We start from the raw sequence: 16,378 nt of genomic DNA, 5'->3' as shown, positions 1-16,378 counted from the left end.
ATTCTTGTTAAAGTCCTAATCTGTTTTCTTTTTTGCTAGAGCATATTTTGTTGACACCAATATATCTGCCTGTAGCAAGAACTTTCCTTTTTCTAAAGAGTTATCACTAAATTGCTATTGGTCTATTATCAATCTTATTAGAACAATGGAGTAAAATAAGAGAGATAATGAAAAAGGACCAGGAAAGTTACTTGCAGATAAAGTACCTGAAACGAAGTACTCAAACACTGTTATATCTATCTGAGATATATAGGGTCACATGGGTAATTTCTTGATTGTTGAGTCAATTCATGAAAGTCAATAAATTACAGCACAGTATTTTAAAATGAGATGAAAAAGTCATAGAAGATAGACTTCAATAAATTTTACTGACAATTAATTAGTTGGCTTTCTTTAAAAAAGAAGGGATGGGTTCTATTTCCTTTTATAGTGGTACTTTATATTAGGTAATAAGAAATGATTTAAAAATAAAAACAAGCAAAAATCTTGCTCCCCCACCTCCTGCAAAAACAAACAATACAAATAAAAAAAATCAAAACACCCTCACAAATACACTAACACATCCTAAAGCATTATTAAAATAAACACAGAAGCACAACCCACTACTCTGAACAGTGCTTAAACACTCAGAACTCCTGCTTTTATTAAAAAAAAAAAGAAAAGAAAAATCACTAAGTACTTTTTAGCTATCACTTAACTTATTTTCCAACAACTTAAACTAAGTTTGTAGATGTCTGTTAAAGAGCATACTCAGCAAATACATTTTGAGTACCTGCTGTATAAGAGGGAGAAGGTGTGAACAAAATAGGCAAGAATCACTCTTCTTAAGGAGTTTACATTCTAGTGTGTATGGGGGCCACGGGTGAACCCATCCTAAGTATTTTCAGAAGCTCCAAAGACTCATGAAATCAACAAATCAACTCAGTGTACTGAAAGACCATAAATAAGCATAACAGTTATTTCTTCCTTCCTTCTTCCCCCCCCCCCCCCGCCTTTGGTACCAGGGATTGAACCCAGGGTGCTTACTCACTGAGCCACTTCCCAGGACTTTCTATTTTTTATTCTGAGACAGGGTCTCACTAAGTTACATGTCAATCCTCCTGCCTCAGACTCCCAAGTGGCTAAGATTACAAGTATAAGCCACCACACCCAGCCATAACAGTCGTTTCTAAAAATACCAAAAGTGACAAGCATGGCAGACTTGCCTTACAGCTAATGGAGTAGCTGGCTCCACCTTTGGCTTCTGCTTTTGGACAGCTTCTTCTTCATGCTTACTTTTCCAACCAAGCCAACCACTGAAAAGAAAGAAAATTTAAAATAAAACCAGAGCTTCAAGAATTCTAAAAGATAAAATAAAAATTAAATTAAAAAAAAAGAATTCTAAAGTGTAGATAATCAAAATATAAGGTAAAACTAAGCTACACATAAATTAAAAATTGTTATTTAATTACCTGGCAGCATTAAATAAAGCAGAAGTGAGTTTACTTGCAACTGCTAGTGCAACATGGGATAATAATGGTTGTGTGCTTCCCTGAAAGAGAGGACATTTAAATGAGAAAACTCAGCAGCTTACAAAGAAACAAAAGCTACCTTCTAAACAAGAATTTAGAATGCTCTGAAAAGATGTAATTCCTGAACTAGTAGCTCACCTTCTTTCAGACAGTAAAAACTTTATTTTAGAAGCAAAATAAAATCACTAGAATTCTATTTTACCTTTAGGATTTCTCTCATTGAATTGTAACTTAAAGTAAATGTTAAATTAAGACAGGAAGACAACATTATTCTAGCTGAGCTATGGATTTTCCATCAATACACAACTGGCTCTTTGCCCTATTTTTTTCTTTTCTTTTTAAAATAAATTTGTATAAAGTAAAAAGATAATATGGACAATTTTGAAAGGACTGCTTTTTAAGTGAGAAATAAGAGTTGCCAAATTTAACACCTAATTTTTCCATATTTTAGGAAGCAATTTTTGCCACTTCTATCAGCAATTTATTCTGTTTTTACAATTCCTCATTTATTCAAATCCCTGGTGGGCTGACATAATTAACAACCCTGAGCTTCTGACTATTGCACCAATATTTAAAAACTAAGTTGTCAAAGAACTCAGGACTTCAGAAACAAAGAAATTTGCTTTACCTTATTTATTCTATTTTACCTTTTTAGTTAATCTAAAGAATTTAGAAGAAATGTAGTTCTGATTAATTTTAGCTTCAACTGAAAATTAAAAATGTAAACTGCTTAGGGACTGAGGCTGTAGCTCAGTAGTAGAGCACTTGCCTCGCACACATGAGGCACTGGGTTTTGATCCTCAGCACCACATAAAAATAAAGAAATAAAGATATTGTGTCCTTCTATAAATAAAAATTTTTTTAAAAGTGAACTGCTTAATCTTTCTAAAGCTATGCTACCATATCCAATTTTTAAACAAGTTGAAAAAATTAAGAGTGGCCTTACTCATGATTAATAATGAAACTCATACCTCTAGAGCATAGAAGAAGCCAGTAAATGGATTGGACCCTACAGTGATATACTGAGACATGGCAGGTGGACTGTTTTTAATTGTTGCATTAAATCCACCTATATTGGAAGCAGTCTTCATTTGATCAAAAGGGGACAGAGTCATAATACCTAATGATACAAAAACAAAAGGAAAAAAAACCACATGATTTGAATGCCTTGAAAAGACACTATCATTTTAGGTCACTACAATTTCACATTTATTTTGAAATGCTGAATGTTTGGTTTTACTTAACAGATAAAAGTCATTTTTTAAATTATAAAATCAACATTAGAAAATGCTCAAATATTAAAATTCTCATCCATAATTTCTCCAGCCTATAAAATATTACAAAACCATGATTTAAATATTAACATTTTGAAAATAGATACAAACTTGAAAGGTAGAAGGAATATACAATACATCTATATCCCCAGGTTCACTTCTTAGAGGCAACAACTGATAAGTTCATTATGCTACCTTCTAGAAGTATTGCATATACACAAATAACTGCATACCAAATAAACTGATGTGTGCCTTGCTTTTTTTTATTTAATAAATTTCAAGGAGATGTATTTCATTCTTCTTACTCTTAGTATTCCCTTCTATGAACATACCATAATTGATTTAACCTATTAATAAATATTTAGGTTGTTACCCACTTTTTGGTACTACAATGAAAACTGCAATGTATCTCCTTAATGTGTCTTTGCACACCTATTAAAATTATCTGTATAGTAAATTCCTATAAACAGAAGTGCAAAGTCAAAGGAGATCTGCATTTTTTAAATTATTTTTTTATTTATATATGACAGTGGAATGCATTACAATTCTTATTACACAAATAGAGCACAATTTTTCATATCTCTGGTTGTATACAAAGTATATTCACACCTATTCGTGTATTTATATATGTACTTTGAATAATAATGTCCATAACATTCCACAATCATTTTTTATCCTATACCCCTAAATGTGGCCTCTATACACAATGGAATATTACTCAGCAATAAAAGAGAATAAAATCATGGCATTTGCAGGTAAATGGATGGAGTTAGAGAAGATAATGCTAAGTAAAATTAGCCAATCCCCCAAAAACAAATGCTGAATGTTTTCTCTGATATAAGAAGGCTGATTCATAGTGGGGTAGGGAAGGATAGCATGAAAGGAATAGACGAACTCTAGTAGGGCAGAGGGGTGGAACAGGAAAGGGATCTATATTTTTAAAATTTCACTAAGTATTCTCATACTGCATTCCACAGAGGTGTTGATAATTTACACTTCCTCCAAAAACTTTGAGAGTATGTATGTTAACAGTAAAAACACATTCTTAAACATCTACTTTGTAATCTGTGAATCCTGTTATAATGAAGAACTACTTTTCATTTCCCCAAGGCTTTAAGAGCAAAAGTAGACAGCTTGAATGCTGATATTCACATGCCTGTGTATAGTAGAGGAAAAACCTGTATCATTTAAACTCACCTGGGGAAATGTGAGATTAGGCATGTGGGAAGTACCCCTCTGCTGTTAGATTCTAACATATGTGGACTTAGGAAATATCTCAAACTTGGGCACTCACACAGTACAAGGAAACAGCGTGTTGAGAGGAACTGCACTCAAATGTATCATAGAATGCAAAAAAAATTATTGTCCCATTTTCTGTTGTTCCACATACTGATTTTCATATATAGGAACTACTTCTAAATGGCCCTGTCAAAAAGTACACTGTTCTTGAAGAGGAATCTTGGGAAGGGAAATTCTTTTAGTAAGTTCATATGCAAACCATTCACTAAATCTAGGCATCTAAGGATTAAATAAATCCTTGTGAACACTGGACTATTCTAAAAAGTCAGAGTCTCACATTCATGAATGAATTCGAGATTTAACATATAAAGATAAAATTTGTAGAATAGATCAAACGATGAAATGATGGTATATAGATTGAAATTTAAAGTTTAAAAGAGCTTTTGTTCATATTCCCATGCAATACAGGTGGAGGATATAAATGGCTACAGGATATCCAGCAGACAATTTAGCAATATATACCAAATGTATTAAAGGAATTGATTCTAATTTATTCTAAAGAAATAGCTGATTTTTTTTTTCTATTCTTACCACTAATGATATTTTCCTTCCCACAACTTAAGTCATCCCCTTTCAATGCATCCCCTTTCAATACTTTAGATTCTATTATCAATGGGACATTCCTTGTAACCATGATTTTAAGCATATCACTTTTTGACCACCTACCTTTGTATCTTGATTACCTGAGTAAACCCTTGCAATAATCTCACAAATTTGTCTAGTTTCAATTTATCAATCCCACTATTTTCAAGCAACTTAGCTCACTTCCCTTCTCTTCCAGCTTAAATTTGTATTCTAAAAAAAATCACTCTCTTGAAATTACCCACAATCCGTTGTATCCATCTCCCTCTACACACTCAACTGGTTAAATCTTAACACAGGTTGACCTCAATCTTCTGCCATTCTTTGGAAGGAAAATAGTTTGATCAATGTCAGAGAAAAATAATACATCTGGGTTTCAAAGTAAGACCCTCAAAAGAAAAAAAAAAGTCAAATAACACCTAAATCCCACTGTTGTGCTTAATTCCTCCCCCACTCCTAATCTTTTGAAATCTGTTTAAAAAAAAAAAACAAGCTTTTTGACACCAATTCCCCTTTCTAGACTTTGTTATCCACATCCTGTATTATTATTTAACTTGTTCATCTGCCCAACATATTGTTACACAGTGGTAGTTGAATGTAGATGACTTGTCTTTTATCACCAATTTTAGCATTCCTTTTCATGGATTAAAGGTAATATAGCCTATTATATCTCCCCTCCTTCTATCCTTCCAATATATCTGTATCTTCATTTTTTATTAAATCCACAGTTTTTATTAAAATGACATAAATATTACTCATTAGTGAGACAAACTATCTTTTATAATTACATTTCCTTAGCTATCTTCCTTCCTTCCTTTCTCTCTCTCTCTCTCTCTCTCTCTCTCTCTCTCTCTCTCTCTTTCTCCCCCCCCTCCCTCCCTCCTCCTGGAGTTATTATTACCTTATCATTTAGGGTATTCCCTGAACATCTAAGATTTTGAAACACATTAAAATTTGAAACACACTGAACACATTAAAATTCCCCTCAATATAAATTTCCATAAAGTCAATCTCATGGAATACTTTTCTAGGTCTCATAGTGGCAAATCTCTTTGACAAAGTGATTATGACCAGAGACATGAGTGAAATGAGAAAGAAGGCCCAATGTTTAGTAGTATAAAGATTTCCAGGCAGAGTGAGCAGTAAGTGTAACTTCTCTAAAATGAGAAGATAAATTGGTGTGTCTGAGGAACAAGTTCAGCATGCTGGAACACAGTGAGAGAAGGGGTGTGGGAGGACCACAAGCCACATGAGTTCAGGCCTTATCTACCAATGTAAGAAGCACCCAGAAGAGAGATGATATGGAAGAAGAGGAGGAAAAAAGAACGAGCTGGTTCGAAGGGAGAAAATCAGAAAGGCGACTTTGGACATTAAGTCTGAATAAGTGGAAGTGTTCAGAAGCGAGTTGGAAAAATACAAAGCTCAAGGAAGAGATCAGGATTGGAGATAAAAATGGAGATGCTATGATTTTATGTATTGTTTGTAATTTTTGAAAAAAGGGAAAGGAAATATTTATTCTTAAACCTAAACCTAACCTAAATATTTATTCCTAAACCTAAACCTAACCTGGCTTTCATCCTTACCATTCACCTCAACTGCTCTTATTAAGAGTCAATAAATGGATCTATGTTGTCAAAACCCATGGATCTCTCTCTCTCTCTCTCTCTCTCTCTCTCTCTCTCAAATTCTATGAAGCATTCCACAGCTAACCACTCCCCTCCCTCCCCAATTTATATCTAAAATCCCAACTGCCTTTCTTCCCATTTGTCTACTTGATACCTGTATTTGAATGTATAGTAGTGTCACAAGCTAAGCCTAACATAAATCTCTTCCTTCTCCTTTTTCTCATTTCACTAAGGAGTCTAATCATCCACTCATTGTCTGAGCAATTTTCAAACAGCTCAAACTTAAAAATTAATACATCCTTGATTTTTTCCCTATTGTCTTATTTTTAAAACTCATATCTTAACAAGTGAAAATATATCCCATACCTCTCTCCCTCTCTCCAACTTTTCTGCCTCCACCCTAGGCCTCATTTTTTCTTGCCTGAATTACTACAGTACTCCTAACTGGTCTCCTTGCTTCCTTCTCCAGCCTGCTCACTAAACAGCACCCAAAGAGATATTTTAAATTATAAACCCCTACTTGTAATTTTTGAAAAAAGGGAATAAAAATATTTGGAGTCCATCAGTGTTTCCTACTGCATTTAGAATAAAATTGACCTCCTTATCGCTATGAGATCTGACATCTCTAACCTAAGTTTCTCCTGTTCCTGCTCACTCTTAGCAGTCAAGTCCCATTGACCTTCCTTCTGTTTCTTCAATGCTGTGTGGTCTTCAAAGACCCCAGGCCTATATTCCTGCTGCTGCATCTTCCCCAAATCCTCTTCTGACAGCTTTTCCCACAGCTGACTCCCTCTCACCCTTCAAGTCTCAGTCTGTGTGTCTTCCCTAGAGAGGCCTTTCCTTGCCAGTCTACCTAAAGTACTCTTTCTTTACTATCATAACCTGCTTATTTTCTTCATGATGCCTACTAGTTATTTGACAACACTGCACTCATTCAGTTTAACTGTTTATGGTTTGTCTCTCCATCACCAGAATTTGGACTTCATCAGGACAGGGGCCAGTCAGTCTTTTATTTCTATTATCCATATTAGTCTCTTGGAAATAACAGGTATTTATTTGTTGAATAACTTAATTAGACCTTTACATAATGACATACATAAAATTTACTGCATCTTTTGTTCTTCCATTTGTAGGCTGGGGATAAATGAATAGAATAACATTTTCTATCCAATCATTTCCCCTAGCCAGTTTCCATGTTCCAAAGTTTAATTAACAGAACAGGGAAGATACCCTGATCTGAACTCAACACTTTGGAATTTTTATATTAGCATTTTTATGTTAGCAAAGGGTAAAGACACACTGAAATGTTCACCAGTGTTTATTACAGAGTATTACACACAAGAACTGTGTAGCAAGTAGAATAAGAGGAACTATATGTCAGATACCTTTTGTTAGCCTCTCTAGATTCAAACTCCTTCCTTTTCTCCTTCCTTCTTCCTGCTCTCTCTCTTCTGGCCAGGGGTCAATTTTTATAAATAATGCTGACTTCCAATTTAATCAGACAATGGGAAGCCCCATTAGGAGATTAAAAAGAGAAAGGAAAATAAAATCAGGAAATCCATTTCCCTGGTTCCCTCTCTGAAAACTGGCTATGACTCTTGAGCAAAAGTCATCCTACTTTCCAAGCATTGATTTCCACCACTATCTTGTATGTTTTGAAACTGCTTCCTGCTCTTTTCCCTTTAGACAGACCGGTGGCTAACAGCTTAGCTGCTAAAATACCCTGGGATACTGAACTATCCCTGTGGTTCTGTACACCACATCTTTCTATTCCTAGTTTCTCTGCAAATAAACCTTTCAATTATATTATTTCAAGTGTGCCATTTGTTTTCTATTAGGTTTCTGGCTGATAAGATGTATACTTAGCAAAATTGATATGAAAGGTCCTTTGTGATGCATTAATTGGAAAAGGTTTATAGTATAGTTGGTATGATATAATCCTCTTTATAAAAACATATCTCTGCACATGACCATATGTATATTACACAATGTATTTATACACACACACACACACACACACACAAGAAAGTCTATAAAGATGGTTATCAAAACACCAATGTTAAGTATCTCTGGGTAGTTGGATCTACGATTTTTTTCCTTTTCTCTTTATATATTTGTATATGAATTTTTAACAAGCACATATGCACTAAAAGAAAAAATACAAATATATTTTTAAATAGTAGTTTTTTCTCCACCCCCATTATTACTGTATTAATTCAGAAACCCATTACTTTTCAGTTTCTTTACTAGTCTTGACCCCTCCATTCCAGCCTCTAAACTGCCACCAATGTGATTTCTCTAATGGGCAAATGTGATAATGTTATTCTTTTGCTTAGAATTCTTAGATAACTCTCAATGTAGCTAGGAAAAAGCTGTAAGTGAAAAAAAAAATTAGATATTCTCTGCATAGTATATTATGCCCTTCAAAAATCTGACTCCTCTCTACATATCTGGCTTAGTTATCCTAGGCTCTCATTGTTTCCCCAGCACAGTATGCTCTTTGACCCCCTCTACCTATGTGCATTTGGCTAGAATGCCTCCTTAGGGTTTGCTTTCTTGGTCAAGTCCTATTCCTTCTTTCAATCTCAGATTAAAGTCAGTCCTCTTCCCTGATTCCCACAGTGCTAGCAGTTTTGTGCTCTGCGCCCACTGTAGTTGGTCCTTTTGTCTATTATATCAAACATTGTGTTATAATACAGCTACTATTCTCATGTGTTTCTTCCAACTAGGCTCAGGCTTCCAGACAGCAAAGACCCTGACTTTTCATATCTATACTTCTGATTCCTAACACAGTAAGCCCTCAAATACTGGTTGCAAGAAGAAATCTGCTTTTACCTATATTCTTCTAATTTAAGGGCTAAAATGATAGTGGTCTTTAACTGTCACAATTAGCAATTTGAACAATTTTCTGTGAACAGGACAAACAATAAAAATAGACAAGCAAAGATACAACAATATCCAGCAGGTCATCATAACCATTTCCCTGTGATTGTCACTTTCATAATCTGAATTAACTTTTATACTCAATGCCAGGTATTAGAACTTGGTGATTTCAATGCATTACCTCATTCAGCCCTCATGACAACTCCATGAAGTGCATCCCATTATCACCACCTTTTTACGAGTGGGCAAACTGAAGCATAAAGATCCCCAGTAACCTGTCCAAGGTCACATAATTATTTACCATTACCCTATGTGTGTACACGCATGCATACTCACACACTGGTCGAAATAGTTTTCCTAACAAAAATCATGTAACATTTCAACAAGGAAATTACCCATAATTTCAGTATGATACCACTTGTTATGGTTTGGATGTGAGATGTCCCCCTAAACCTCTTGTGTGCGAGAGGGTTCAGAGGGGAAATGACTGGGTTGTGAGAGCCTTAACCCAATCAGTTGACTAATCCCCTGATGGCATTAACTGAGTGGAAACTAGAGGCACAAGGGGTGTGGCTTTGGGATACATGTTTGTATTTTGCAATTGGAGTTTCTCTCTCTGTTTTCTGATCATCATGTGGGTTGCTTCCCTCTACCACACTCTTCCTCCATGATGTTCAGCCTCACCTTGAGCCCTGAGGAATGGAGTCTGCTGTTGAATTGAGACTTCTGAAACTGTGAGTCCTTAAATAACCTTTTCCTCCTCTACAATGGTGCTGGTTGGATCTTTTAGTCACAACAGCGAAAAAGCTCACTAAAACACCACTCACAATTTCTTCGTACTTTCTTTTGGGCTATTATTCACATTTTATATAGTTGTTTAAGGGTTACATTTTCAAAAGACTGATTTATATGGTCATTATATGGAACAAAACTGTCTGTTGAAAAATTATGTCAAAGAGTGAGTTACTCAAAACTGTCACTAAGGGCATAATTACTTTTTTTTTTTAAATTGCTACTATTTGTTAAAGACTACGATTGGAATCTGAACTTTCAAACGTCTCATTAAAGGCATGCATTTTTTCACAGAAGTATAAACGTCCATTTCTAAGAAATGAAATACTTTAATCAAAAAGTATAATAAGTAAATTCCAAAAGAATCTGAACTAGTAATGCTTACCAATACTAGCATGATCAATAATAGTGTCAATGTCTTGCAGACCCCATTTCTTATAAGCTAATGGTGGTGGTTGTATGTTCTCATTGCCTGATGCTGCAGCTGTCAGAAATAAAAATTAGTCAATTCAAACAATTATAATGGATAAAATGAACAAAAACCATTAAATACACAATAACTTATTATTCTAATATTTTGACTAATAATGAAGCAAAGTAATGAAATGGCATAAAATGAGATTTATTCTCACCACAACAACACATAAAAATGCAAACACTTGAAAGACTAAGTTGGCTGTCACACAAGACAACCAAGCTTTGGAATATCTAAGTAATTAGAGAAAATGATTAAAAATCTACTGAAAATCAAGGTGAATTCATGCTGCACTTCATGCCAAGTAAACAAGGATTTTCACTTGAGAAAGAGGGGAAAATCTGGAAACAGCATGTTTTGTTTTACTCACTGAAAAACTAAAAACCTGATATACTTGGCAGAGCTCACATACAGCATGGTTTCTATCTAGGTAAATAAGACTAGACTTGACAGATATGTTAATAATAAAAGCGTTGTCAGAAAAATTAACAAAATGCCAATCTTTAACCTCAGTCCTTCTACCTAATAAGTAATTAAAGGAAAAGCAACAATTAACAACCCATGCTATAAGTTCATGCACAAGGTCCCAGTTATCAGTAAATATTACACATCAGAATGCTGCTAAATTCTGGCTGTTAATTCTGTGAAGAAAAGTACACTTCAACAAAAGGAAAATATAGTCCTCTAAACACTGCAGATTTGATAGGAAGGCCAACAAAAGGCAATTTTCCTAAAATCTGAAATAAATGCCACAACAATTTGTGACTAAATAATCAGAATTCTTACTAGAGCAATTTACAATAATAGAGCACTAAATGTTTAATTCCTTACTTTCTAGAAGGTGAAATGACTTTATGATCTTATACACAGTAAATAAGAATTCAAAACTGATGAGAAATTCAATGGCCAACAATACTAATTATAAAATAATTGTCTATTTCTACTTTATTTCATTTTTTAAAGCAGTACTGGGTATTGAACACAGTGCCTTGTGCAGGTTAAGCAACTGCTCTGACACTGAGCTATATGCTCAGCCCCCCTTTTTAAGTTTTATCTTTTGAGACAGGGTCTCATTAAGTTGCCCAGACCAGCCTTGAAATTGCAATCCTTTCGTCTCAGGCTCCCACATAGCTGAGATTACAATATGCACCACCATACCCAGATTCTAATTTATTAATAGAATTCTTACCTACAGAAAATTGCCAGACTCTTTGGGCATATATACTAATGATGACATTTTAAATGTTCTCAAAATAATGAAGATTATGGTGGATCAAATTTTAAAATTTTAGAGGTTATAAAAATAAGCATAAAAATTAAAAATTATTCTGACCCAATAAAAATGTACATATCATTAAAAAGAACCATAAAACCAAAACTTCTGAAATTTATCAATCACAACCTGCTAAAAGAGACAAAGAAAAATTTTCTATTGCAATATAAAATGGTACATTTTTGCCCTAGAACAAATTATTTTGCATCTTTTGGTCTGGATTTAGAAATGACTTTTATGAAGTAGCAAACATATTCTAATGAAACTGTTTTTAGGGAGTAACTTCAATCATTTAGGAGTTAAAATAAAAATGGCTAAAGCTCTTCTATCCAATCTCTAAAAGAAAGATTAAACAAGCTCTACTTCTGATATTTTCACTGAATTTAAGATTTTTCTTCCTCATATTTTAACATCTCTAAAATTGAGAGATGTATCTTTCAATAGTACTATTTTTGTTCCTAGAGATAATAGTGCACCTTACAATCAATGGTACAATAGTGAAAAACAAGATCCTCTTCCTAAGATATAAGAGCATTATAATGTAAACTATAGGGAGAGAAAGTAAGAATTCTTTATTATTTGTGCAGTTTTCATCATATGTATGTATGTATGTATGTATGTATGCGTGTGTGTGTGTGTGTGTGTGTGTGTGTGTAATGTGTATGTGTATATATACATATATATGTATATGTATATATACCTCTAGCTTTTTTGTATTTGTAACTATTCAAAGTTAGCAAAAAGAGGCTGATGCTGACTGCTGGGCCCTGCATTCTGTGGGGAAAGTGTCTCCTGCACACACTATGTCCTTAGAAAGGAAGGAAATAAGGTAGAATCACAGGATTATAGTATATTGGCCCTAAAGCTGCTGACCTACTGAGAAATTTGCCAGATGCAACCAAATTCCTGACCCAATGCTGATTGTAATACAGGGCAAATCTTTCTCCTAACTAAGATATGTTGCTGGGTCAGTGAAGAAAGCCTACTATTCCTGTGCTGGCCATTCTCCACTGCCTCCAAAGAACACCATTCAGCCCCTGACTTAATCTTTCTAAGCTCTCTACCTATCAGTGCACTCCATAACTAGAGAAGTAGGCTTTTCCTTAAATCAAGATACAAAGTCGTTTTTTTTTGTTTTGTTTTGTTTTCTTTTCTTTTAAGAAGACATACTAATTCTGAAAGCAGCTCACATTAAATAAAGCAACATCACATTAGTTAAATATTTCTTGCCAAAAAATTACCTTTTGCTACTTGGTTTCGACAAGCACGAAGAGACTGAAAGAGGCTAAATCCATCAATAGTCACAATGGCAGCTGGATATAAGATACTCAACTCTTCATTCTATTTTAGAAATAAAAAGAACAAAATAAATTTTCTTAAATAGAAATGGAAAACGAACATGTCTAGTTAAAACCTGAATGTCATAAATAACGTAAAGCAAAAACACTTTGACTCATCAGTCAACTACCCAACACACAAAGCAACGTAAGACACAGGAATAATAAAAATAAATGGAAAATTAATTTCAGAATATCTTTTGGCCAAATACTTAAAATTCCTCTCAAATATGAGCTTTTGTATATTCTGGAACATGGTCTCAGAATAGACACTAAAAAAAATGTTTTCCATTTCATAAAAATTAAACATAATTACTACATAGATACAGGCAATACAGAAAGAAGAAAATGCACTTAAAATCTCAAAATGTGTCCCAATGTATATTCTCAAATATATTTTTTACACATTTGCATAAAACTACCACACAGTGTTTTTAAATTTATTTATTTATTTATTTTTATTTTTAGGTTTTGGTACTGGGGACTAAAACCAGGGGTGCTGAACCACTGAGCCACATCTTCAGGCATTTTTTATATTTTATTTAGAGACAGAGTCTTGCTGAGCTGCTTAGGGCCTTGCTGAGCTGCTTAGGTACTCACTAAGCTCCTGAGACTGGCTTTTAACTCCTGATCCTTCTGCCTCAGCCTCCCAAACTACTGGCATGACAGGCGGATGCCACCACACCAGGCTACCACATAGTCTTCTATAACAGATATTTTACTATGCAATAATATGACAATGCTATTTTCCCTTTTAATAAGTAAACAAATCATTTAATTATTTTTTTTTTTGCCAAGGCTCCAGTTTTCTTTTTTTTTTTTTTTTTGAGATGGGTTCTCACTATGGTAACCATAGTGGCCTCAAACTCCTAAGCTCAAGCAATCCTCCAGCCTCAGCCTCCCAAGTAGCTGGAACTACAGGTGCAGGCCACTACACCTAGCTATGTACCCAAATTTGCTTAACGAATTCTTGTTAGTGAACATTCAATTTAACTTCCTGCTTCCACTCTCGCTGTCTATAGCCCACATGCCCCACAGCTATCATCATCTTCATAAGACACAGCAGATCAAACCACTCTCCTATCTTTCTTTATCCTTTATGATTAACTTTGGCTTGAAGTCTACTTTATTTGATATGAGGATGGAAACCCCTGCTTGCTTCTGCAGTCCATGTGAGTGGTATGTTTTTTCCGAATCTTTCACCTTCAATCTGTGGATGTTTTTTCCTAAGGGATGAGTCTCTTGGAGGCAGCATATTGTTGGGTCTTTTTTTTTTAATCCAATCTGCCAGTCTCTGTCATTTCATTGATGAGTTTAGGACATTAACATACAGGGTTATTATTGAGACATGATTTGTATTCCTGATCATTTTTGTTTATTTTTAGTTTTGAACTTGACTTGGTTTCTCCTTTGATTGGTTTTTCCTTTAGTGTAATATCTCCCTTTACTGATTTTCATTGTTGTTTTTAATTTTCTCCTTATGGAATATTTTGCAGAGAATGTTCTAGAGTTCAGGCTTTCTAGTTGAAAATTATCTTAACTTTTGTTTATCATGGAATGTTTTTATTTCATAATCAAATCTGAAGCTTAATTTTGCTGGATATAAGATTCTTGGTTGACATCCGTTTTCTTTCAGAGTTTGGTATATGTTGTTCCAGGAACTTCTACCTTTGAGAGTCTGGGATGAAAAATCTGCTGAAATCAGAATCGGTTTCCCCCTATATGTAATCTGAAACTTTTCTCTTATGGCTTTTAAAATTCTATTTTTATTCTGTAGACCAGGCTTTTTCATTACAATGTGGCTGGTGAGGATCTGCTGTGATTTTGTATATTTGGTGTCCCATAAGCCTCCTGTATTTGATTTTCCAATTCATTCTTCATGTTTGAAAATTTTTCTGTTATTATTTCATTGAATAGATTGTCCATTCCTTTGGTTTGGAACTCTATGTCTTCCTCTATCCCAATAATTCTTAAATTTGGCCTTTTCATGTTATCCCATAATTCTTGAATGTTCTGCTTATGGTTTTCTTACCATCTTTAATGTGTGGTCAACTTTATTTTCAAGATTATATATTTTGTCTTTACTGTCTTCCAAATGATCTAGTCTGTGCTCGCTTCGGCAGCACATATACCAAGTGATCTAGTCTGTTGGCAATGCTTTGTATTGTATTTTTAATTTGGTTTATTGTTTTATTTTAAGGGTTTCTGTTTGTTTTTTTTCCCCAGAACCTCCATCTCCTTATTGAAGTAATCTCTTTTTGCTTCTTGTATTTGCTTATGTAGCTCTTTATTGAAATTATCTTTTGCTGCCTGTATTTGTTCTCTTATATCATCCTTTGATTCACAGAAAATTTTAATTATGTACATCCTGAACTCCTCCTCTGTCATTTATTCTGCTGTCCTGGCCATGGATTCTAATAATGCAGTATCTTGGTTTATTTGGGGCACTTTCTCCCTTTGTTTTTTCACATTGTTTGTGTGTCTTCCCTCCTAGCACTGTGGATCTGAGGCATTACAGTTTTCAACCTATAGGCTTATAGTGTCCCTGCAAAGTTGTTCTCCTTTAAGGGGGAGAACAATATTAACAGATCCCAATATACAACAATATACAGCATTAAACCAAATAGCTCCTGTTAAGATGTTTATGGTTTTGCACAATATACAGAAAGTTCAATTTTTATCTACAATATTAATAGTAGGTTTCCAAAAGGGTCTACAGTATCTAATGGCAGACAAAGACAGGGGAGTAAGGTGTAGGATGAAATGTTGAGGGAGTAGGAAGTGAGGATATAGAGTTATTAGACCACAGGAAGCATGAAAGAGGAATCTAAAGAAGATGAGTAGTAGCAGAAAAAAGAGAAAAGAATCTTGGGGGAGACAAGTGGGAAGACAATAGAGAATACAGAAAACAAACAAAAATTAAGAAAAATGTAAAAATAGGAGACAAAAGAATAGACAACACAACTATAATATACTATTCAGACATCCTGGTCCTCAGTAGCCTAATTAATGAAAACTACTTGGTTTCACAAATGTTGGAGATGTGAGAGTGGGAGGAGAGAGAGAGAAATAAAATCTTGAAGGAAGATACAAGGATTGTTTTTGTTGGAGATCAGTATCTTTCCTGTTTCCCTTCTCATCCAATAGGTTGGGTATCTCTACCCTCAGGTTGGTGAAGGTTATTAAGGTGGGATGGTTGGTCCTGGGGGCAGAGCTCCTGAGGTGGGGTATAGCACTTGCCGGGTCCTGATGGGAGACTGTACCAGAAGGACCCTTTTGGGGGCCCGCTGGTGTGATGTGGACACCTGGCCTTATCTCCTTATATCA

At 34.6% G+C, this 16,378-nt stretch overlaps 1 protein-coding gene and 1 non-coding gene across 2 annotated transcripts in view; both read right to left on the bottom strand.

Annotated features, from left to right (window-relative positions):
* Positions 1-16,378, bottom strand: part of Rab3gap2 (RAB3 GTPase activating non-catalytic protein subunit 2) — a 114,675-nt gene that overhangs the window by 43,688 nt on the left and 54,609 nt on the right. Inside the window, exons 8-12 of the mRNA XM_076872771.1 lie at positions 12,956-13,055; positions 10,352-10,450; positions 2,483-2,631; positions 1,452-1,531; positions 1,206-1,295 (exon numbers count right to left, since the gene is read on the bottom strand). Coding sequence (XP_076728886.1) covers positions 1,206-1,295; positions 1,452-1,531; positions 2,483-2,631; positions 10,352-10,450; positions 12,956-13,055 — 518 coding nt within the window. The remainder of the gene's footprint in view (positions 1-1,205; positions 1,296-1,451; positions 1,532-2,482; positions 2,632-10,351; positions 10,451-12,955; positions 13,056-16,378) is intronic.
* On the bottom strand, positions 7,417-7,547 carry LOC143379725 (small nucleolar RNA SNORA36 family). The gene has a single exon (XR_013088511.1). It is a non-coding gene; the product is annotated as a small nucleolar RNA SNORA36 family (small nucleolar RNA).

The sequence above is a fragment of the Callospermophilus lateralis genome, chromosome 13, assembly GCF_048772815.1.
Source record: "Callospermophilus lateralis isolate mCalLat2 chromosome 13, mCalLat2.hap1, whole genome shotgun sequence".
Taxonomy (NCBI): domain Eukaryota; kingdom Metazoa; phylum Chordata; class Mammalia; order Rodentia; family Sciuridae; genus Callospermophilus; species Callospermophilus lateralis.
The sequence above is the reverse complement of the archived record's forward strand: the minus strand, read 5'-3'. Positions and strand labels throughout refer to the sequence as shown.